General features: G+C 44.0%; 1 protein-coding gene across 4 annotated transcripts in view; it reads left to right on the top strand.

Annotated features, from left to right (window-relative positions):
* The first annotated feature begins 4096 nt into the window (after positions 1–4096).
* The window catches only part of hgs (hepatocyte growth factor-regulated tyrosine kinase substrate), an 84459-nt gene continuing 63305 nt past the window's right edge, over positions 4097–25250 (top strand). For 2 of the 4 annotated variants that reach the window (XM_060942507.1, XM_060942505.1), the window contains exons 1-4: positions 4097–4236; positions 24520–24604; positions 24694–24769; positions 24861–24953. In XM_060942507.1, the coding sequence (XP_060798490.1) occupies positions 4200–4236; positions 24520–24604; positions 24694–24769; positions 24861–24953 (291 nt within the window). In that variant the 5' untranslated portion in view covers positions 4097–4199. The remainder of the gene's footprint in view (positions 4237–24519; positions 24605–24693; positions 24770–24860; positions 24954–25250) is intronic. The other 2 variants (XM_060942506.1, XM_060942504.1) reach the window with 1 other exon arrangement.

Below are 25250 nucleotides of genomic sequence, written 5' to 3'. Positions count from 1 at the left end.
CCGGCACAGCAGCAACAATAACCCATAGTGTTTTGTGTGCCTCCTAGTGAGTCATGTGTGATCTGGTACTAGTGGGGAGATTTTTTTTTTTAAATACAGGAAAACACTGTTAATATAAAGGATCCTTGGTTGTTCAGGGTGACACCAAGCCAAAATATAGTGTCAGAAAAAACTGAAGGTGTTCTCGTGACTTGGGCCAGAGAGAATGGGTGAGTTATTTTCAATAACATGCCTACAGTTTGAAGGATAAGCTGACCGAGCACTCATCTGCTACACTTACAGCTCACTTTAAAAGCTAATTCTTATTGTATTGAGGTTATCTTCAGAATATTGCTTAATTGCTTAGATTTGAGGTCTGAATAGCTAGCGATGGACTCAGTTTCAATAAAGCCACACTATACATCAGCTCCAACTACAGCCCAGTGTGTGCAGGTAAGTGACTAGCTCGGTCATAGTCGATTCATAAAGCAACAAATACTCTCAATCTTTTAATTAATCAGAAAAACAGAAAACAATAGTGGGCCTAAAACAGAGCCTTGTGGGACACCGTATTGCATTTGCACTGGTAACGATGTGCCAAGAACTAAAACAAGCAAAACCAAAAACAACCAGCTGTTATTAAAAGAATGTCCCTTATAATAGCATGGGCAGTAGTGATTATACAATAATTATGTAGTAATTATGCTGTACATAATTCCAACAGTATCAATATACTAATACTACTACTAACAACAACAACAGTGATCATTATTATCATTATTGCTGTTATTGCTATTATTATTACTGAGTGTTCATTACATTTACTGGATTATTTTCAAACGAATATTTATGAGTATTATTTCATGAATAGGCATGACAGAGAATTTTAGCAACTAATAAAACCACATACACGCACCTTGCCCCCCCCCCCAAAAAAAAAAAAGTCACGCACTCTAATATTTGGTTGGACACCTTTAGCTTTGATTACAGCATGCATTCACCATAGCATTGTTTCAATAAACTTATGCAATGTCACAACATTTATTTCAGTCCAGAGTTGTATTAATTTTTCACCGAGATCTTGTGTTGAGGATAGAGGAGTCGAACCACTGTTTAAAGTCTTCTCCAGCATCCCAAAGAGTCTCAGTGGGGTTAAGGTCAGGACTCTGTGGTGGTTAATTCATGTGTGAAAATGATTCCTCGTGCTTCCTGAACCACTCTTTTACAATCTGAGCCCTAATTTTAACTGTGTGCCATCAGGGAAGAAAAAAATCCATCAATGTGGTGATAACCTGGTCATTCAGTATATTCAGGTTGTCGGCTGACTTCATTTTATTGCCCCATAACGTTGCTGAGCCTCAACCTGACCAACTGAAGCAACCCCAGATCTTCACACTGCCTGCAGAGTGTCCTGCTGAGTACAGTGGACACTATACCTGATGGATACATCACTTCATGTTTCCCTTCCTACCCTGACACGCTCATCACTCAGGAATAGGGTCAATCTGGACTTATCAAACCGCATGACCCTTTTTCCATTGCTCCAGAGCCTAATCTTTATGCTACCTAGCAAATTGAAGCCTTTTCTTCTGATTAGCCTCACTAATAAGTGGTTATCGTATGGCCACATAGCTCTTTATTCCCGGTTCTGTGAGTTCTCATCACATTGTGAACATGGAAATGTTCTTAATTTCACTATTAAACATAGTCATGAGGTTTACTGTTGATTTTTTTTTTTTAGGACCTTTTTTTTCGACTTCACCAAGCATTTAAGTGATCTCTGATCATGGTCAGTCAGGATCTTTTTCCAACCACATTTTTTTCCACGAAGGTGACAGTTCACTATCCTTTCAGGTTTTAATAATGCGTTGGACAGCTCTTAACCCAATTCCAGTCATTTCAGTAATCTCTTTAGTTAGAAGAAGAAGAAACCTTTATTTGTCACATGCACACTTCAAGCACAGTGAGATTCATCCTCTGCATTTAACCCATCTGAAGCAGTGAACACACGCACACACACCCAGAGCAGTGGGCAGCCATACTACAGCACCCAGGGAGCAGTCAGGGGTCAGGTACCTTGCTCAAGGGCACTTCAGCCCAAGACCGCCCCATGTTAACCTAACTGCATGTCTTTGGATTGTGGGGGAAACCAGAGCACCCGGAGGAAACCCACGCAGACACGGGGAGAACATGCAAACTCCCAGTGTTCGAACTATGCCGATATTTTCGGGGGGTCCCTTTTTTTCCCTTGGGGGGGGGGGTGCTTGCGCTTGTCTCAGAGCGCGGATCTCCAAACACATGAGAAGCCTATCTTACGCACATATCACGCGGACTCCACACTTCCACACACGCATCGCGCCTGAAGTCATAACTCATCAGGGGAAATCGTGTCCGCATTGGCATGTTCAAAAAACAACCTCGCGTCAACAATGATACCACACGCAAGAAAAAAAAAACAGTCAGGCTACTCAACACATCTGATCCACAGCAGCACCAAAGCATCACTGGAAATCATGTCAACAACCAATCTTCCATTTCAGCACGCGTCAACAAACAAATGGCACCACAAACATGAATCGGTCAGCAGCAGTCGTTGTCATATAGGTTTATTTTATCTTTGATGTAAACACAACACTTCGGATATGCAAATGCTTCCCGTTACACACGATTGCTATGTCAATAAACATCATTTTGCCAATATTTTAGAGACCCCCCAACATTTCCCAAATCATGTTTTCAAGGGATCTCATGTCTGTTTCAGGGGATCTCGGATCCCCCGAGTACCCCCGTAGTTCGAACGGTGCAAACTCCGCACAGAAAGGCCTCACCAGCCACTGGGCTCGAACCCAGAACCTTCTTGCTTTGGGGAAACCGGAGCACCCGGAGGAAACCCACGCAGACACGGGGAGAACATGCAAACTCCACGCAGAAAAGCCTCGCCAGCCGCTGGGCTTGAACCCAGAACCTTCTTGCTGTGAGGCGACAGTGCTAACCACTACACAGTTATTTCCTTTGCTTGATCCAGGCCAATAATTTGACCTTCAAAAACACAGTAACATCTTTTCCATGAGCAGGGGATCCGTCTTCCGACATGTTTGTTTAAGAAATGAGAAGCTACTCACTGCATCAGTTCGGGTTAAAAGAATTGTTGCCAGCTGAAACATTAATCTCATCTCATTATCTCTAGCCGCTTTATCCTGTTCTACAGGGTCGCAGGCAAGCTGGAGCCTATCCCAGCTGACTACGGGCGAAAGGCGGGGTACACTCTGGACAAGTCGCCAGGTCATCACAGGGCTGACACATAGACACAGACAACCATTCACACTCACATTCACACCTACGGTCAATTTAGAGTCACCAGTTAACCTAACCTGCATGTCTTTGGACTGTGGGGGAAACCGGAGCACCCGGAGGAAACCCACACGGACACGGGGAGAACATGCAAACTCCGCACAGAAAGGCCCTCGCCGGCCATGGGGCTTGAACCCGGACCTTCTTGCTGTGAGGCGACAGCGCTAACCACTACACCACCGTGCCGCCTGAAACATTAATTCATTCATTATCTCTAGCCGCTTTATCCTGTTCTACAGGGTCGCTGGCAAGCTGGACTACGGGCGAAAGGCGGGGTACACCCAGGTCATCACAGGGCTGACACATAGACACAGACAACCATTCACACTCACGTTCACACCTACGGTCAATTTAGAGTCACCAGTTAACCTAACCTGCATGTCTTTGGACTGTGGGGGAAACCGGAGCACCTGGAGGAAACCCACGCGGACACGGGGAGAACATGCAAACTCCACACAGAAAGGCCCTCGCCGGCCACGGGGCTCGAACCCGGACCTTCTTGCTGTGAGGCGACAGCGCTAACCACTACACCACCGTGCCGCCCTGAAACATTAATTTCTGCAGTAATTATCCAATCCATGGCTCTTATGTATTTACTTATTTACACCCAAAAGGTGACTTTTTTTGTGTGTGTGGTTAGCAAAAATAAACTTTTATCCAGGGGCTGAATAACAAATATCTATTATACACCAATAGCCTTCATAGGGCACTCTGTTAAAAATAAACGAGTGATTGAGAACGTAACCTAGTGACGTTCCAACCGGAAGAACGTATCACGTGATTAATCTCGACGCAGGTGACAAAGTTGGTTCGGTTGACCAAAAATATAGAAGCGTCTAGTCATCAAGCGTCTGTACAAGAGATCAACTATGGGAAAAGGCGGGGGTACATTTGAAAGGCTGCTGGGTATGGTTTATTTATTTTATCTATTTAATACATTTTGACGATAAATTGTTATAAAGCTAAGAAGCTTCCGGTAGAAAGCACGGTTCTGTTAGGTAGCTAGCTAGCGGGGCTGTGGCTGCTAAGTTTCACCACCCGTTTTCATTTCAACAAGTCCCGCCTCCTGTCCGCGGATTGGTCAGTACTTTACCCTGACGCGCAGTTTCAAAACTCCTAACCAATCCAAGTGCGCGAAGTTCTTTCTTTTTCACCAATCAGAACGCAGAACACTGGCTTGCCTGAAAACAGTTAGGGAGCAAAATAAGGAGATTCATTAGCAAGCGATATATGTGTGCGGATGTAAGAGTTAATTAATTTGCGATGACATTCTTGAAAGTTAAAACGTGGCTGACACGGAGCTAAAGAAGCTCTCCCAGACCGTCTGTTTCTTAAGAGCTAAAGAAGGGCTAGGTTAGCTGCGCTAGCAAGGTAGTTTGCTAATGTTTATAATGCTAGGTGTGTGCGTTTTGCTAATGTCGATGGCTAGTAATGTTTAAATGTGGATACAAGTAAATATCATCATACGTCACTGGTTTTATTTAAAGAGTTGAGTTAAACGAGCAAATTTTCGATTAAAGATGTGTATTATGAGCAAACATTTCCTCCCAGTCAGACCCGAGCAGTTTTAGCTGGCCTTGTTTTTGTGTCCTGTCCGTTTTTGTGCCAGTGATGTCACCTGGTAACGAAAACGGCTCATAAACGTATAAACAGCACATAGTAGTGTAATAAAGAAAATAACAGCTCTGATTAAAATAAAGTCTGTTCTTTTACATCATGATGATTAGATGTCATGAGGCCTGTCATTATGACCTGATTAATCGTCATGGAAAAGCTGGGGTTCATGATTTTGTGTTTTTGGAATCAGAATCAGAACCGAGTTTATTGCCAAGTGCGTTCCCACATACAAGGAATTTGCTTTGGTAATCGTCACATCCATAACGGAATTTCGTCACATCCATAACGCTGACTTTTCCTTCCGAAGCTCTGCATGAAATACAAAATATTTTAAACAAAGATTTTTTAATATTCACCTTGGACCCCTCTATCAAACGGATATCTCCATTTCGACATTAGGTTTACGATTTCACAGAGTTTGATAAAAATGTACAGTCACCCAAGAAAAGTGATACTTTTTCTGTCACGTCCATAACGCATCTTTTATTGGCGTTTTCTGGCATGCCCTAGATGTACTATGGGAATTGTTCTTGTTCTATCACTTCTCCAGTATGGTACAGCCTTAAAATATGCAACACCTGTTTAAATACTGGGAGACAACAAAACATGCACTGGGTCATTTGTCGCCATTTTGAGTTCAAGTGTCACGTCCGTAACGCTGGAATTGCTCTAATTGGTGCTTGAACAGTTAACAGAGGGGAGAAAAATGTGTATATACACTACCGTTCAAAAGTTTGGGGGTCACCCAGACAATTTTGTGTTTCCCATGAAAAGTCACACTTTTATTTCCCACCATAAGTTGTAAAATGAATAGAAAATATAGTCGAGACATTTTTCTGGCCGTTTTGAGCATTTAATCGACCCCACAAATGTGATGCTCCAGAAACTCAATCTGCTCAAAGGAAGGTCAGTTTTATAGCTTCTCTAAAGAGCTCAACTGTTTTCAGCTGTGCTAACATGATTGTACAAGGGTTTTCTAATCATCCATTAGCCTTCTGAGGCAATGAGCAAACACATTGTACCATTAGAACACTGGAGTGAGAGTTGCTGGAAATGGGCCTCTATACACCTATGGAGATATTGCACCAAAAACCAGACATTTGCAGCTAGAATAGTCATTTACCACATTAGCAATGTATAGAGTGGATTTCTGATTAGTTTAAAGTGATCTTCGTTGAAAAGAACAGTGCTTTTCTTTCAAAAATAAGGACGTTTCAAAGTGACCCCAAACTTTTGAGTGGTAGTGTATATAAAGATAAAATGGAATTAAAAAAAAATCTAAAATATATTCTTCGTCCCACAGCCAGCAAGCAGGGGCGTAGCCATCATTTTAGAAGTGAGGGGGACAAATTGTTCAGAGGTCTATTGAGTGATTTATCATCCTCTCGCATTCAATTGCACCTCTCCTTCGCAGCTAAAGAACCACATAACCACAAACAGCACAGCACCAGGGAACCGACTTGAGTTCTTTAAAATGATATACTATCAAAATCTAAAGTCTCATCTCATTATCTGTAGCCGCTTTATCCTGTTCTCCAGGGTCGCAGGCAAGCTGGAGCCTATCCCAGCTGACTACGGGCGAAAGGCGGGGTACACCCTGGACAAGTCGCCAGGTCATCACAGGGCTGACACATAGACACAGACAACCATTCACATTCACACCTACGCTCAATTTCGAGTCACCAGTTAACCTAACCTGCATGTCTTTGGACTGTGGGGGAAACCGGAGCACCCGGAGGAAACCCACGCGGACACGGGGAGAACATGCAAACTCCGCGCAGAAAGGCCCTCGCCGGCCACACAGCTCGAACCCAGGACCTTCTTGCTGTGAGGCGACAGCGTTAACCACTACACCACCGTGCCGCCCCAAATCTAAAATCAAAATCTATAAAGTAAAATGTATAAATAGAATTCAGAATAGTAGTAATGACATAGCTAGTTATATTCTCTTCTCACCTGTGACCCTGCATAATCATCCCTGTTGGCCTCTGGTCCACTGTCTCCTCTCTCACCCTGCTCTTTCTGTTGTGGTAATAAAGATTAAAAAATATGTGGAAAGCAACATTTTGAAATAGAATTAGGAATACAGTAATAATAATCAGCAAATTCATGTACTTTAAACTTTACCACAAAAATAAATTAAATCGTTACAAAAATAAGTCAAAGGAGCACAAATACATTTATATTCTTATTTTCTACCCAGAAGTGAGTAATCTTAGAGTAGCCAAAATAGTAACGTTACTCAAGAGTATTGTTACTTTAGAATAATATTTCTCAAGTAAAAGTAAAATGTATTTTGCAACAAAACAACTCTTAAGAGTACAATTTATCCAAAAAGTTACTCAAGTAAATGTAACGGAGTAAATGTAACTAGTTACTACCGCCTCTAAGTTAGCTAGCTAGCTAGCTTAACTAACTAAATTGACATCTATTTGTCATCTTTTAGCTAAACATTATCTACATCAGGGCTCACGAGTGCAACTGGTTTAGTCGCACTTGCGACTAGAATTTTGAGGGTGCAACTATATTTGAAATCACGATCGCACGGTGCACCAATAAAAAAAAAAATGAGCAAAAATTAAGGCCTGCGCCTAGATAATGGCTGCAGAACAAAGCCGGCTGGCTGACTGAAGCGCAAAAACCAAGTCCACGCCCACCCCCGGCAGAAACACGCGATCAAATTAATTTTTATAACTCCCCAGCCGGCTGACACGTGCCATTCGCCCGCTACGTGAAACCCGGAAGTAGCACTAGTGTAGCACTAGTGCTGCGCCGGCTGTTCCAAGAAATTTTCCATGATGTAATGCATCCTGTGAGTCAGCTGATCATGATTGGCGAATCAACTTGCTAAATGATCAGCTGACCGTAATCAGCGAATCAAGGAGCAGATTGATAAGGATAAACAACACACACTGTTAGTAAGCGTGTGCATGATTGGTCAGAAGTTTCTGCGGCCCTGTGGTCTCTGTTCAGACAAGATGAAGCGCTCCATTGCAGAGTATTTTTTGAAGGCTTCTGTTTCGGGACAGCGAGAGCGCCCGGAGCCGCCGAACAGCCCAGAAAACGCTGATCAACCGGAGCCTGCGCCCGAGAGCGATGTGGAATCCGATAACAATGTGTAAAGCTCGGTCACGGATGCTTTTATAGTGGTGCGCCCAATTTTTAGGGGTTGGGAGCACAGTGCTCCTAGGTCAGAAAGTTATGGCCCTTTTCCACTACCCTTTTTCAGCTCACTTCAGCTCGCTTCAGCTCACTTCAGCCCGACACGGCTCGCGTTTCGACTACCAAAAACCAGCACGACTCAGCTCGTTTCAGCCCTGCTTAGCCCCTAAAACTCGCACCGTTTTGGAGTGGGGCTGAAGCGAGCCAAGCCGTGCCGAGTGAGGTTGGGGGCGTGAGCAGACACTCCCCTGTGCACTGATTGGTGAGGAGGAGTGTCCTCACATGCCCACACACGCCCCGCGAGCGCGCTGGGATCTGTAAACACCGCAAACCCGGAAGAAGAATAATTAAAGCCGCAAGCGGCCTCGACGGGCCCTCGCGCCAGCGGCCAAGGGGGGCGGGGGCATGCGTCCCTGCGAAAAACATTCCACAGCTTCTGCGGCAAGAGACATTACTCCCACAATGGCGACAAAGCACAGAATTGGACACATGGCAACAATAGGGTCTCGCACTTCGTGCGTTGTCGACCATGGCAAGCGCCTCAATAAGGGTCTTGAAAAGAGTTTGCTTGCCAAGTTAGACAAATCAGAAGCTGCAATATCATTTTTGCCATAATCAGCACCCCCAGGGGCGAAAGTGCACAAAATTTGGCCTATATGTCAGGTGATTTATGAAGAGTTTGCGTATGAAGTTTGATGACAATTGAGTAAATAGAAGATGAGATATAGATTTTTGAAGAATAAATTTTTTGGTTTTTCCCATGTCAGTAGGTGGCGCTATGCTGTACATGAGCGATTATGAGTTGGAAAAATAAGTGTCTACAACAGCAACGTACAATCACAAGGTAGTGGTGTGAAGGAAAAGCATGATGGAATTATTTACCAAAAACCCGTTTTGGAGCAATTGCGTGGGCCAAAAACAGCGCCCCACATGGACGAAAATTCCCAAAATGTGGTATACATGACATGGGAGGTAGTAAGAGGGTGGCCGTGAAGTTTGACCAAATTTGAGGAAAGATTGGATTTTTTGCCCAAAAATAGCGCCCCCAGTGGCGAAACATCACAGAAATTGGGTCACATGTCAGAAGCCCAATGAGTGATTTGCCTGTGAAGTATGAGCAGTGTTGAGCAATTAGAAGATTTGTTATGAATTTTTAAGCATGTAAAATTCTGCATTGAAAAATGATTGACGTATAACTTCTGAACGGTTGACGCTACGTGAAACGTATTTAGCAACTTTTGTCAGCCATGTCTGTAGATGATGTGTATCAATTTTGGTGACGTTCCTCTGAACGGTCTAGGAGGAGTTGCGCCGTCTTCGTGGCCATGCATTTCGCACAAAAGTGAAATTACCTCACTTCCTGTTGGGCGTGGCTAATGCATTGGCATTACATTTTTGTCCGGCTTAGTGAGATACATACGCGTACCAAATGGCATGCCACTACTACAAACTACATGGCAACCAGGCACCTTAAAGCGAGAGGCAAAAATCACAACACTTTAGGGGGCGCTATAGAGGCCCCGAGGCCCGCCTGGATCTGGGCTTCTGGTTCTCAGTAGCGGTGGCAGTCCAAGAAAAAGGGGCAAAATTTCGAGCGTTGTCGACCATGGCAAGCGCCCCAATAAGGGTCTTGTAAAGAGTTTGCCTGCCAAGTTTGACAAATCAGAAGCTGCAATATCATTTTTGCCATAACCAGCACCCCCAGTGGCGAAAGTGCACAAAATTTGGCGTATATGTCAGGTGAGCTATGAAGAGTTTGCGTATGAAGTTTGATGACAATTGAGCAAATAGAAGATGAGATATAGATTTTTGAAGAATAAATTTTTTGGTTTTTCCCATGTCAGTAGGTGGCGCTATGCTGTACATGAGCGATTATGAGATGGAAAAATAAGTGTCTACAACAGCAACGTACTATCACAAGGTAGTGGTGTGAAGGAAAAGCATTATGGAATTATTTACCAAAAACCCGTTTTGGAGAAATTGCGTCGGCAAAAAACAGCGCCCCCCATGGACGAAAATTCCCAAAATGTGGTATACATGACATGGGAGGTAGTAAGAGGGTGGCCGTGAAGTTTGACCAAATTTGAGGAAAGATTGGATTTTTTGCCCAAAAATAGCGCCCCCAGTGGCGAAATATCACAGAAATTGGGTAACATGTCAGAAGCCCAATGAGTGATTAGCGTGTGAAGTATGAGCAGTGTTGAACAATTAGAAGATTTATGAATTTTTTAGCATGTAAAATTTTGAAGTGAAAATTGATTGACGTATAACTTCTGAACGGTTTATGCTACGTGAAACGTATTTAGTAACTTTTGTCAGCCATGTCTGTAGATGATGTGTATCAATTTTGGTGACATTCCTATGAACGGTCTAGGAGGAGTTGCGCCATCTTCGTGGCCATGCATTTCGCACAAAAGTGAAATTACCTCACTTCCTGTTGGGCGTGGCTAATGCATTGGCATTACATTTTTGTCCGGCTTAGTGAGATACATATGCATACCAAATGGCATGCCACTACTACAAACTATATGGCAACCAGGCACCTTAATGCGGGAGGCCAAAATCACAATGACTTAGGGGGCGCTATAGAGGCCCTGAGCCCCGGCCAAGTTTGGGCTTGTGGTTCTGAGTAGCGGTGGCAATTCTCGGAACTGGCGCCAAATTTCGTGCGTTTTCGCCCATGGCAAGCGCCCCGAAAATGGCCCAACAGCGGAGAAAAATAAAGAAGAAGAAGAAGACGGAAGAATAATAATAGTGAACTCTTACAAGAACAATAGGGCCTTCGCCCTATAGGGCTCGGGCCCTAATTACGAATTACGAGAATTTCTGAAGCCTTATGCGCCTCGCCTCATCTATACGCTCTTGCCAGTATCTGTTGGCGTTGTCGGTGACAACAAGCCACAGCACCAAGACCAGCAACACTAACGACTCCATGTCCTCCATGTTTATTGTTTACTATTCGGGTCGTGAGACTACCGCTGAAAAGATCACTGAATCAGTGACATACAGAGCATCGTGGACGAGTTCGCGGAGCGCAAGGCTCGTCGTATGCCCTTCAAATAATGCGCGCAGTAGGCTATTGATGTTTTATTATGAGCCATGTACAGTATGTCGCCTAATGTTTTTTTTTTTTGTTGTTTCTGAGTTACATGTTCGTTTGAAGGACTTAATGTACAAAATAACATAGTTGCACCCCGGAGTGTTGAAATTGGTAAACACAGTGCATTCAGTGAGGTTTGCACCGCCCTCCTTTTATTTCTGACTCTTCCTGTCAGCGTTGCAACCTCTGAGCGCTCATTCGTATGCCCTTCAAATAATGTGTGCAGTATAGGCTATTGATGTTTTATTATGAGCCATGTACAGTATCCTAATGTTTTTTTGTTTCTGAGTTACATGTTCGTTTGAAGGACTTGATGTACTAAATAACATAGTTGCACCCGGTAGTGTTGAAATTGGTAAACACCGCAGTTGCGGACATTTTGTAGCCTAAAATGATGTTATGATAAGCTTTAATAAAGGGCCCGGTCATTTGCCCCGCCCCCGGCCCGGCTCTGACTTGTTCCGCCACTGTCACTGATGTCACTGTTTGCGCTGCTTAATGGCATCACATGACGTCCACCCACTTTCGCTAACTCCACCCAATGTGTCCACCCACTTCCAGCCAGCACGGTTCAGCGCGGTTGTAGTCGAAATGCAACTCCAACAGCCCCGCTCAGCTCGACTCAGCTCGACTCGGCACGGCACGGCTCAGCCGCGTTTGTAGTGGAAAAGCGGCATTAGTCTGGAGCCCTGTACATTCAACAGCATTACTCAACTTACACGATTTGTTTGGAAAAAACTGTCAAGTCTTTAGCCTCTTGGCTGGTTTGCTGAACATACAGAAGCGCTGCCCAGATCTGAATCACACCAAAGATACTCGTACAACATTTTCTAAAGTGTCTCTGATCACACACACGACAGCGGTGTTTGTTTGCCGCCTTAGTTCCGCCTGCTCATGATGCGTTTAGAGGCGGCTTGGAAAAACACGTTTCCACATGTTAAAAATGAATTGAGTGGTTGTAATGGCTGTAAAAAGTGCAGGGGACAGAGGGCACAAATACGGGAAGTGCGGGGGACATGTACCCCGCGTCCGCTACGCCCATGCCAGCAAGGGCTGTAAGGGAGTCCAACATTCTCCAAGCTTGATCAGTGGATAATTTGGAGTAGCCAGTTAGTCTAACTGCATGTCTTTAGATGAATCCGGAGGAAACGCACACACGGGAAGAACATGCAAACTCCACACAGAAAGGCCCCTCATCGGCCATGAGGTTCGAACCCAGAACCTTCTTGCTGTGAGGTGACAATGCTAACCACTGTGCTGCATATCTAAAATATACAAATTTGAAAAGTGGACATATTTAAGGGGTATGTGCATGGGTTGTTTTGAAGTCCAAGCTGTACAGTATACCCCAGAATGTGTAAAACGGGTCACGGGATGAAAATGAAGAGGTCATGACGTGTGAGATGAGAATATGTGCACTGGGTTAAATAAATAGCCAAGCTGTGCAGTAAAAGTTCACAAAATGAAGATGTACGACATGACCATGAAATGTTCAGCGAGGAAGTGCATTAATGTTACAGATTGAAAGCGTAAGATTTGAGTCAGTGGGGGTATCTGACCTTATTACATTACAGGTATTTAGCAGACGCTCTTATCCAGAGCGACGTACAACATACCTGGAGCAGTTGGGGGTAAGGTGCTTTGTCAAGGGCACTTCAACCATCCTGCTGGTCCAGGGAATAGAACCAGTGACCTTCCTAATGAGGCCAGCTGCAGTTGGGGGTGGGGGAAGCTGGTCTTATGGCATAAGTTTTTAGTTCTAATGGACTGCAATCTCTTACCAGAGGGGAGTGATTCAGCAAAAAGTTTGTGTTCGGGGTGAGAGGGGTCGACCACCATCCTTCCTGCTCTCCTCAGGGTCCTAGACTCGTACAGGTCCTGAAGAGATGGAAGGTTGCAGCCAATCATCCTCTCAGCAGAGCGAATGATGCGCTGCACTCTAGGGTTGGGCGGTATTACGGTAAGAAGGTATCCCGAGGTATCCAAAAGTACCAACGGTATCGGTCTCATTACCGTCATTTTAAAAAAATATATAATATCTAAATAAATATGGAGTACATGAGGTCATAATATAAAATAATAAATTGAAGATCATCCCGAATAACTGTGTGATCGTATTTTCACTAATTCTATCAATTTCCTAAAGAAGTTTTCATCGCGTGCAGGGTTGTTTATGTCGTTACCATGGCAACCCTGCGTGACATTTTGGAGTCTGACAGAAAGCTTCGCAAGAGACTGAGACCGGGGGTGTCATGGCTCAGATGGCTAAGGCACCGTACCATAAATCCGGGGACCCGGGTTCGATTCCGTCTCTCTCTCCCCCGCTCATTTCCTGTCTCTCTATACTGTCCTATCTTAAAAAAAAAGAGACTGAGACCGCGGTTGAAAGATGGCAAGTCAAGATAACGAGTTAGTGGCAAAAAAAAATACAACATCGGCAGTGTGGCAGCATTTTGGTTTCAAACCAAACGAAAAGGAAGAGCCAGCAACAATGTAAATGACCGCGCAAAATCGAAAAAAATCTAATATGTCCCCTAAGGCACACCATAGCCTGGGGTACTCCACTTCCACGAGATCTCTCCAATGAGTTGTGTTTTGAGCAGGTTACATGAGTAACAACAAGGTAAAATAATATAACGTATGACATTTGGGATGTGGGTAATAAACGTTTGAAATGTCATCTACTGAAGAAACGGAAGAAAACATCGTAGCGTAAACTGTTCGGTTTCTGGTGGGAATTAGCAATGCGCTTGCTATCTTTGTTGGGTGTGTTAAACCGTATGGATTTAAGTGGAATAATTGTAAGGAGTTATGTGATCAAGACAACGTTTTAAGCAAGGTAAGGCCATTTGATGATTAATTTCCCCGCCATGGCATGACGTGGGCCCATATGATTTTGCCTTGTGCAGCTATCACGCATTTGAATTAGGTTCGCCTCATTTGCGCTGAAGAATATGGTTTATCGCGCAGTCTAAACGGACTTGGGTGTTGGTTGATTCTTTTTCTTTTTTTTATTTCCCATGCTTGAAAGGGTATGATCCTGCTCATCGTGTACTTTTTTTTGATGGAGTAGGTGAAATAGTGCTGCAAATGGCGTTTCAACGCAGACATGTGTAAACGACAGTTGAATGCTATTTTCAAGATGAAGGAAGAGTTGCGTGATGCTTTGAAATATCTCTTAATCCATTCATCAATGCACAAAATTCGCTTTGCTGCTTAATCCATACCACAATGCACAATGCTGCTTTTAAATAGTACATTTGAGGCATAGGCGCACGTTACACAGTAGGCCGAAACAAAATATTATTTTTTTCTCGGTAATACCGTATACCCCGGGAAAACACAGAGACGGTTTAAAGGTATCAAAATTTGGATACCGCCCAACCCTACTGCACTCTGCCCTTGTCCCTGGCAGTGGCAGCAGCAGCATACCAGACTGTCATGGAAGAGGTGAGCATGGACTTGATGGTGGTGTAAAAGTGAACCATCATTGTCTTTGGCAGATCGAACTTCAGCTGCTGCAGGAAGTACATCCTCTGCTGTGCTTTCTTGGTGAGAGAGAGCAGGTATTCATCTTCCACTTAAAGTTCTGTGTGGTGATAGTGCACAGGAAGCGGAAATACTGTAACCACAGAGGTTACTGGGGAGTCAAACAGGGTGATGGGGGGGGGGGGGGGGGGGGGGGTAGAGTGCCTCCTGAAGTCTACAATCATCTCCACAGTCTTTTAGAGCATTAAGTCCTAAGTTGTTCTGCCTGCACCAGGACACCAGATGGTCAATGTCCCACCTGTAGGTAGACTCTTCCTCATCAAAGATGAGGGTGGTGTCATCTGTGAACTTTAGGAGCTTGACAGACTGATGACTGGAGGTGCAGCTGTTGGTGTACAGGGAGAAGAGTAGAGGAGAAAGGACGCAGCCTTTAGGGGGATCTGGTGCTGATGGCTCGGGAGTGAGAGACACGTTTCCCCATCTTCGTGTTGCTTCCTGTCAAACAGGAAGTCAGTAATCCAGCTGCAGGTGGAGTCAGGCACACTCAGCGGGGAGAGCTTGTCTTGCAGAAGAGCCAGGATGATGTGTCTGTGAAGGTTCTTGGTCATCCAGGTCATCATAAACTGTAGGTGTTAAAGAAGGCAACTGGACTTGCCTGAGATTCTTTCAAGAATTTCAAGCAAGTCTAGTTACCTTCTTTACCGCCTACATCCAGGATGATAATGTTGAAGGCAGAACTGAAATCCACAAACAGGATCCTAGCATAGGTTTCTGGGGAGTCCAGGTGCTGGAGGATGAAATGAAGAGCCATGTTGACAGCATTGTCTGCATATCTGTTAGGTCTGTAGGTGAACTGCATGGGGTTTAGGAGTGGGTCAGTGATGGCTTTGAGGTGGTAAAACACAAGGCACTTGAAGGATTTCATAACTGCAGAAGTCAGAGCGATAGGTTTGATCTGGATTTTTGGGGATGGGGATAATGGTGGAGGCTTTGAAGTAGGCTGGCACATGGCATGCCTCCAGTGAGGTGTCGATTTCTGTGAACACCAGCAGGCTTTTGTCTAAACCGGGGAACAGGGGCGCTGCTCCCTCTTACTCTCGGCGTGCGCCCCCTTACCGAAATGCCGATTGAACCCCAAGTCACACTTGGGCTATGCACTTGTATGCTACTGCACAACATGCAATCTTTCTCAAAACGATCTTTTCTCTGTGAAAACATCCCAGCAACACCACGTGACAATGTGTCTGATTATCAAATACGTTATAATTACTCCAAAAATATTCCAATCATAGTAGATACACCGCCAGACGGTGCAAAAACAATCCGAATTGGTGTTTTCCAGACTGAGGCGCCATGTTGTTTAGTTGTTGTCGCGGCTGCTCTCGCGAGATTTGACATGGGTTACATACAAGGTCAGCTGACTTGTAAAGCGAGATTTCTTGAGACTGAATGACCTTTCACCCACCGGCGCGGGAGCTTTTGACAGAAGTAGTTTGCGAGTTGTTTTGTTGACACTTGGGTATTTAAAGATGTCATTCCGTAAAAAACCCTGACACCAGAGACAGCTGATCAGCATAGTGCTTCAGGGTGAATGATAAGACAGTCGGGACCTGCTGCTTTGCAGGGGTTCAGCTTTTTAAAGAGCTTGTTGATGTTTCTCTGCGGAATGGAGAGAGTTGAGGCTGTGGTGGTGAAGGGGTGGTCCTCCAGGGTGAGAGTTTGTAGAGAGGCCTTGGCAACAGTGGGGGTGGTGGGTAGGAGGTGGAGTCATGGGGGATGGTATCAGGACAGTCCCATTTATCTTTCAAAGCGATAGTAGAACTTCAGTTGGTTGGTCAAGCGCAAGTCGTTAAGAGTGGGGGGGGGGGCTGAAGGTTTGTAGTTGGTGATCTGTCTGAGCCCTTTCCAGACAGACGTAGAGTCGTCAGCTGAAAACTAGCGTTGGAGTTTCTCAGAGTATGGTCGTTTAGCTTCTCTCACCGCCTTGCTAAACCTTTTCCTGTCCCCACTTCTGAACGCTTCTTCCTTTTGCACCTGTAGCTGTCTGAGCTGATCTGTGAACTAGGGTTTGTCATTATTGTAACTCGCCCTGGTTCATGATGGAACACGGCAGTCCTCACAGAAGCTGATGTAGGACTTTACAGCCTCTGTGTGATCCAGACTATTGGTAGCCATCCTGAGTACGCGCCAGCTTTGATGGCAGAGGATGGATTCAAGTAATACTGCAGCAAAACAGACAAGACACGGTTTCTTAAATATCTAATTTATTAAAATGACAAGTGAGGATAATACTGGTCAGGTACATTCAATAATACTAGCAACAGTTTAACAATCGAGGCACAAAATGGTGATCTGAGGTAGTAATGTGTGCAAGTGTGGGAGTAGGGGTGTGTGTTTGCAGGTTAATGGTTAACAAAGGATTGTATGCCAAGTGAGCGAGTGTCTGGGCGTGTACAATGGCATGGCTGCGCGCTGGGTGAAAGTAGGAGGAAGAGAGAAAGAGGAGGAGAGGGAGGAGACGAGAGCTTGAGCGAAGCAGGCGCCAAAGGCGTGCAAAAGGTGGGGGAGGGGACTGTAGACGTGCTGTGTAACTGATTAGACAAAGGATTTTTAACAAAGGACTTTTACAGCTTAGTTATCTAATGACCTAATTACCCCAAAGGTTACTGAAGTCTGATTCTTGAGATGTGTACAATGGTGTGTGGTGAGAGGGTGTTGGGGGGGGAGAGAGAGCATGTAAAATCTATCTACCGGAGTAAAACTGAGAAATACAATAACATATGATCAGACCAAAGCTATGTGGTTATTGTGCGCACACCTGAAACCTTAGGTTTAAATAGCACTTTTCACATAAACTAATCAAACTAACGTTGCCCCAATGCCAGCCTTATTTGGGACCGCTCTTACGTGGCGGCTGAAGGAGTGCGTCGATGATCCTCTGTTCCTGTGTATTCATCTGAAGAGTGTGGAGCACAGCTTCAGTTCAGTTTATTGCAAAAGTCCTTCCCGGGTGAGATCTCATGGTCCAGAAGGTCCTTGGTCGAACGCTCGTTGGCTGAAGACGTAGAGGGAACTGCTCACCTTTAATCTTCCTGATTGTGTTATTACGGTGTAGTGATAACGGTAATTGGTTTCAAACACAACAAAAGCGAAACAGCGTGACTGAGGTACTTTATCCATGGCCAATGGCTCGTACAGCAATGTGTGTTTGTCCCTTTTGTTTCTTCATTTCTGCCCACAGGCACAGCATCTCTTTTAATACCAATGGTGAAACCGGTCAGAGAGAGAGAGAAATTCGCTCAGATCGGTGAATTTATAGCCGAGCTTGCATCATGATCTACAGCAGTACACCACTCAATCGTGGCGCAGTGAAAGATGAGATGAGGCGGATATTGTCTGGGCAGGAACTGGGGGAGTTATGGGAAACGTAGTTGCGGAGATGTGCTGTACCTACACCCTCTGAGCTCTGTCTCTCTGTTGGTCTCTCCCCAAGTCTCCCTCTATGAGATCTGTCAGTCTCTATCTCAGAGACTCAGATTGTTTGCGCGCCCGCGTCTAAGACGCACTATTTCGAATAATGAACGCATTGTCGAGAGGGGCAGGGGCCAATATGGACACGAGCATTTTATACCCTATTTGGAACGTTACGTGGCGTATTACAGACCCTCCAGGATTTCGCGATGTTGCAATTTGCAACTTCAACGCAAATTCAACCAATCCCCATGAGTTCAGGGTGGTGTTGCAATTATATCCAATCACCGCAACTTTCCCGCAAATTTGACCAATCGTTGGCGTCGTCTTGAGGTGACGTCGACAAACTACCTTCCGCCTTACTTCCAGTGTTGCCAGATTGGGCGGTTTACCGCCCAGTTGGGGGTTTCAAGTAGAGCCCTGCACTCCCGCAGGAGTCCCGCGGGACCCGACGCAAAGCAGTGCGGCGTGGGACAAATTTTGAAAGCTCATTGCGGGCGCGGGCGGGAGGGGGAGTGCACAATGCGGAAGCGGGCGGGAGAGGTGATAAGTTGCAGTCCCGCTAACTAAAAATGTGTTTAAAATAAAAACTATAAATTATTAATTTATGTCTATTATATATAATTTGTGCTGGATATTTTATTTGGCATTAATAACATTTTAAGATGCCTAAATTTGCGGATGTGGTCTAATCTCGCGTACGTTTCCCATTCCTTTCCGCTCTTCTGTGTTTGAGATCTCCGATCATGGCAGAAGAGCAGAGCTCCTCTAGTGAAGCTCACAGTCAGTGCGTTTACATGCACATAGAGAAAATTGAATTTCTGCCGTTGCTCGACTGAAATCGCAGTTCTAAATGGCATGTAAACACCTTAGCTCGGCTGAAATTGAACCGAACTTGATTTCTCGCAATCGAGCTACACGACCTAGATTATGCGATTTTAGCCGAGCTACTTGGTGCATGTAAACCCTATCGAGCTACGTAGTCGAGCCGCTTACTTCAGCACTGCCCCTTCCGGAAGTGACGAGTGACGAGACCACAAGCGGGAAACACAACAGCCTCGGTCGGCATGACAACGCATCATGACAACGGCATGAATCTTTTCTTTTTGTGGCATTGTTTGCACTGTTAAAATTTAGCTCACTTACTGTATCACCAAATACGTCTGTACAGCTGTTGCACAGCTGTGAATTGTGTACATAAACAAGTCACTGTATTTGTGTGTTATATTTTTTATTTATATATATATATATATATATATATATATATATATATATATATATATATATATATATATCTCACACACACATCCAACATCTGAAGAATGTCAATAAAAACAAAACAATTGAACTTAGAAAAATATACAATTGTGCAAAATAAGTTGTCTTACAAAACAGTGGTCTGCGCAGGACAGTTTGTAGCCATACAGTCTGTTAGAACAAGCCTAACAGCTTGAACACGGAACTGCCAGTGTTGCCAGATTGGGCAGTTTTAAGTGCATTTTGGCGGATTTGAACATGTTTTGGGCTGGAAAACGTCAGCAGTATCTGGCAACACTATAGCTCTTCATGACGACAACCGGAAGTGTACCAACACGATCGGGCGTGTAGCGCCACCTGTGGCTCGGGTGCACAATGCACCTCACACAATAGCTCGATTTCACAGTTGCATGTAGGATTGGATTTCTCTGGCACCCCTGCTGGGACCCTTTGCTCAATTACCGACAGTAGCTCGATTTGGATGTGCCTGTAAACGTACTGAGTGCTTCAGAAGTAAGTGCTGCTTTAAAAAGAGGTACATTTACCGTTAAAAAGTCAAGAGTCCTGAAATCAGACATTTGGAAGTCGTCCTCACTCGTGTATGACGCAGAGGGAAATCAGCTGCCCTTTGCTTGTTGTGATAAGTGCCAAAAGGTTCTGATATACAGCGGCCATAAATCAGGTACACAGTGAACGTCTGCATCATGCGGGATTTGTGGGCGGGAGTGGGACAAAATATGGCAGGTGCGGGCAGGAGCGAGACTGAAAATCATAATTCTTTGCGGGAGCAGGACTGAAAATTCTGTCCCACGCAGACCTCTAGTTTCAAGTGCATTTTGGCGGGTTTTGAATGTGTTTTGGGCTGGAAAATGTCAGCAGTATCTGGCAACACTGCTTACTTCCGTGTATACGTTCAAGAGAAGCAGCATGTGCGAGTCAGTGTTTATATAGGCTTAAATTCTGTTACTGAAAGTGTGTGATGTTTACAGTGAAGGACTGTGTGCACTTTATTTTTTTTTACTTAATACAAGAAATTAATGGATGCCAACATTTTTGCCAAAATGGTATTTTATTTTCCATTGTTTAGGCAGCTTCAGCATCATACTGTGAGATTCTGTTCAAATTGTTTTTTTTCTTCTATGAAGCCTGAGCCATTTATTTTATTAGCTTATAATTATTGTTTAATTTAGTCTTCAGGAGAGACTGCCTGCACACAGTACTAGTATTAATAGTTTTTTTTCTTACATGAAAGCTGAGGCATTTATATTATATTTTAAGGTAACTTCATGTTGTGCTGTGAGGTTCTCTGCACTTTAACTTTTGAACCAACAGGTGCATTTGGATAAGTAAAGCCTATTTTTCTGCATTTTTGTAGTCCTGGTAATCTTTTATATTGGTAAAGTTGTTTTATAGGACCATTTCTCAGTGTCTGTTTTTTTTTTTTAATCAATAGTTTTTCAGTAATAGCTTAATATTTAACATCACTCAATTTTAATCACAAAAAGAGAAAATCGCAACTTTCACTTCCTCCCGCAAAAAAGGCCCGCGGAATCCTGGGGGGACTGGTTATTACTTGACTTCATGGTCTCAATATCGAAAACCTTGCACAAATATGCAACTTCCAACATAATTATCTGGATATTCAACAGATTTCAGCATCGGATGAATTGGTTTTGACCGCCGCCATATTGAATATACGTCGGACCCATTCGTGTATTTACGCCGCCCCATTTGTAGCGTCCCAAGCGAGTAAAACCTGATTCAAGTCTTTTGCTAGGTGGCGTCTTACGGTCTATGTACGAATATTCGAAAGGGGCAAGAAAACATGGATAAGAAGAAAAAGAAAAATACATCTATTTTAGGAATGTTCACACGGCACATATTTGCATCGATGCTGCACCGATGTATTTTGTTGCGATATATCTTAGACCGGTGTAAATTTTGTGGAGCGTTCACACGTTACACACCTGTTTACTAGAGAGAAGCGTGTTAGCACCGGTGCAGCCCCACTTGCGTTCACACGGCAGTTTTTGCGACCGTGCTATACGATAGTAATAATGCGGAAATGAAATATGTGCATGCGTGAAAATGTACTTCCTTTTCCCGGTTGTCATGGCATCACCAAGCGCTGGGAAAACAACGTGGATGAAGACACCAGCGTTGCCAGATATTGCTGACGTTTTCCAGCCCAAAATATGTTCAAATCCGCCAAAATGCACTTAAAACCGCCCAATCTGGCAACACTGGAAGACATGCAGTTCTGTTGTTGTTGATATTCGCCATTTTGGAAGCGCAAAATACCAGGATGCAAATTATGCAACGCCCGTATGTAATCAACTCTCCTCACGCGTAGCGAGTCTACCCCTGTAGCGTTCAGACGGCCCATTTTATATCGGTGCTGCCCCGCAAACTAGCATTTACTCCGGAGTAAATTTCTTAAACCACCTCCCGAGCAGGGTTAGATTTGCACCGGTTTAAGCAGCTTTCAGGGGCTACACCGGTATAACTTTGTACCGTGTGAACGCTCTACCGGGGCAGCCCCGGTGCTACACCGGAGTAAAAGTTGCCGTGTGAACACACCCCTTTTGTCATTCTTCGGCAGAAAGAGAGCACATTCACCTGAAAAAAGTCAGTACGTTTACATGCACATCCAAATCGAGCTACTGTCGGTAATCGAGCTAAGGGTCCCAGTAGGGGTGCCAGAGAAATCCAATCCTACATGCACACAAGGAAATCGAGCTATTGTGTGAGGTACATTGTGCACCCGAGCCACAGGTGGCGCTACACGCCCCATCGTGTTGGTACACTTCCGGTTGTCGTCATGAAGAAGAGCTATAAACAAAGTTATCGGCAGTGTTGCCAGATACTGCTGACGTTTTCCAGCCCAAAACATGTTCAATTACGCCAAAATGCACTTAAAACAGCCCAATCTGGCAACACTGGCAGTTCCGTGTTCACAAGTTCTGTGCTCAAGCTTTTAGGCTTGCTCTAACAGACTGTATGGCTACAAACTGTCCTGCGCAGACCACTGTTTTGTAAGACAACTTATTTTGCACAATTGTATATTTTTCTAAAGTCCATTTTTTGCTTACAAAAAATATTTTTCTAAAGTCCATTTTTTGCTTGCAATTTAACTTATGTCTTAATAAACACACACAAAGTTCAATTGTTTTGTTTTTTTATTGACATTCTTCAGATGTTGGATGTGTGTGTGATATATATATATATATATATATATATATATATATATATATATATATATATATATATAAAATATAACACACACACAAATACAGTGACTTGTTTATGTACACAATTCACAGCTGTGCAACAGATGTATTTGGTGATACAGTAAGTGAGCTAAATTTTAACAGTGCAAACAATGCCACAAAAAGAAAAGATTCATGCCGTTGTCATGCCGACCGAGGCTGTTGTGTTTCCTGCTTGTGCTCTCATCACTTCTGGAAGGGGCAGTGCTGAAGTAAGTAGCTCGACTCCGTAGCTCGATAGGGTTTACATGCACTAAGTAGCTCGGCTACAATCGCATAATCTAGATCGCGTAGCTCGATTACGAGAAATCCAGTTCGGTTCAATTTCAGCCGAGCTAAGGTGTTTCCATGGCATTTAGAACTTCGATTTCAGTCGAGCAACGGCAGAAATTCGATTTTCTCTATGTGCATGTAAACGCACTGACTGATACCCAAGGTAATTAGTCATACTAGATTTACAACAACTACTACTACAACAGCAACCACTACTGCCACTACCACTGGTGACTACTACTACTATAGCCCTACACCAAACTGAAAACAAGTTAATAAAATATAATTTACAAGGAGGAGATAATATAGATGTGATGTATAGTGGCCTGTGGTTGAATTGCAAAATATTGCCACTGATTAAAGAATATCTCTGTATATTTGGTTGGAGCATTGATTTTTGAGATTTCTCCATAAATCTCCTCCAGTTTGAATTTTTTTTTTTTTTGTAGTTGTATTTTCTAACGAACAGCTCTGGTGATAGTCATGGAAAGAGACTTAATTTTATTTTTGACAAATATAACCTAAAGACATTCATTTCATTTGCAGTATTTACGCTACTCTTTCTTAAAGTGCATATTCTGGACCAATTTTTTTTTTCTATGAAAGTATGTCCCTTTTACACACTCCTCCAGAAGGGTAATTTTGCACAAGGCCATCTGTCTACAGCAGAAAAAAATAAAATAACAAAACGCGTCTGGAAAAATCCCAAGGGAGTCTGGAGCCAGATTCGTGACGTCACCTGCGGAAGCGCCAGCAGGCTGCGAGAGCTTTGCACGGTTTCAGTGCACAGCCTGTGTAGACCAAGCGCTCCCATTTCTCTCTCATTGTCCGGTCTGTTGGGAAACGATGAGTACTAATCCCATCAGGATTGGTGTTGCTACACCCTCCTACGATACATCTGTTAACCATTTTAATAATTACGCGATAACGTTGAAGAAATTTGTAGAAAACCACCAGGTTGTTTTCTCATAAACAAACCAGCACTGACGTAGGATTCAGAAGGAGGCGTCCCGCATGCAACGTCACGAAAATCAGTGTTTCCCGGGAAATCCAAATGCCAAGTTTTTTCAGAGGCGGACCAATTCGCCTCGAATGGCTTGATTGATTTCAACTGAATTTTTCTGGTATTGCGGAAGGTAAAAAACTTGCGCAAAATGTGACAGATATTTGACCAAATTTTAATCTAAAATAGGAGAATTACATTGATCTCGCTCCTGAATTTACCTGTGATATGCACTTTAATCTGTTACAAACCGGGAGCAGGCACACTGAAATATCAGCTCCGTGAGAATCAGAAATGGCTAAAGAATACTTTAGTAGCTGTTCATTTTCCTTTGAAGGGATTTTGGGTCAGTTGGAACTGTGGGCTAATAAACGATAACGGCTGCAGTCTCAGCATGAAGGATCATTTAAAAAAAAAAAAAGAAATTTATTCACATAGTGGATGTGCGTTATCGCAGGCTGTTCTATCTGCAGGTGTTTGTTCTATTAACTGTAGAGAGGCAGTGAAGGTGCGAGTGGTGTTCAGCTATCATTCGTCCTGTTTTACAGACAAAGCCACCAGCCAGCTGCTGCTGGAGACAGACTGGGAATCCATCCTGCAGATCTGCGACCTTATCCGGCAAGGAGACACGCAGTAAGTCCTCATCACGCTGGCACTGTGTGACCAGGCTCTAGTGAATATTCATGTCCGAGATATAAGCATGCTGTTTTCATCCCTCTCAGGGCTAAATATGCAATCGCTGCTGTCAAGAAGAAGCTAAATGACAAAAATCCACACGTGGCCCTCTACGCCCTCGAGGTAAGGTGTTTATTATGATCAGCGTCACAGATCTCCGAATCTGATGAGGAAATGCTTTGATGGTCCTTTTAAGAGGCTCGTCTTCTAACAGGTTCTGGAGTCAGTGGTGAAGAACTGTGGCCAGACGGTTCATGACGAAGTGGCGAGTAAACAGACCATGGAGGAACTGAAGGATCTGTTCAAGGTAGAGGTTCATGATGGAGTTAAAGCGTGTATACATGCGTGACCTGGCAGGATTGAGGGTGTTTTTTGAAATCGCTTCCAATTTTCTTGCTGAGAAGTCAGATGGTCCAAAGATGAGCTTGGGTGCAGAAGCGTGAAAAGGATGCGGAGTCAGTGTGAGGGGTCACTATGGTTACATGAAGGTTTAGCAGAAAGATTTGGTTCTTAGATTTTAGCAAAGACCTGACTTGCTAGTTATAATGGGTTGAACAAACATGACTTGATGTAGGACCACTTCAACCTCGTAGATAAAAATGCG

Source organism: Neoarius graeffei, chromosome 16 (genome assembly GCF_027579695.1).
Source record: "Neoarius graeffei isolate fNeoGra1 chromosome 16, fNeoGra1.pri, whole genome shotgun sequence".
Taxonomy (NCBI): domain Eukaryota; kingdom Metazoa; phylum Chordata; class Actinopteri; order Siluriformes; family Ariidae; genus Neoarius; species Neoarius graeffei.
This window is presented reverse-complemented; position numbering and strand designations above follow the sequence as displayed.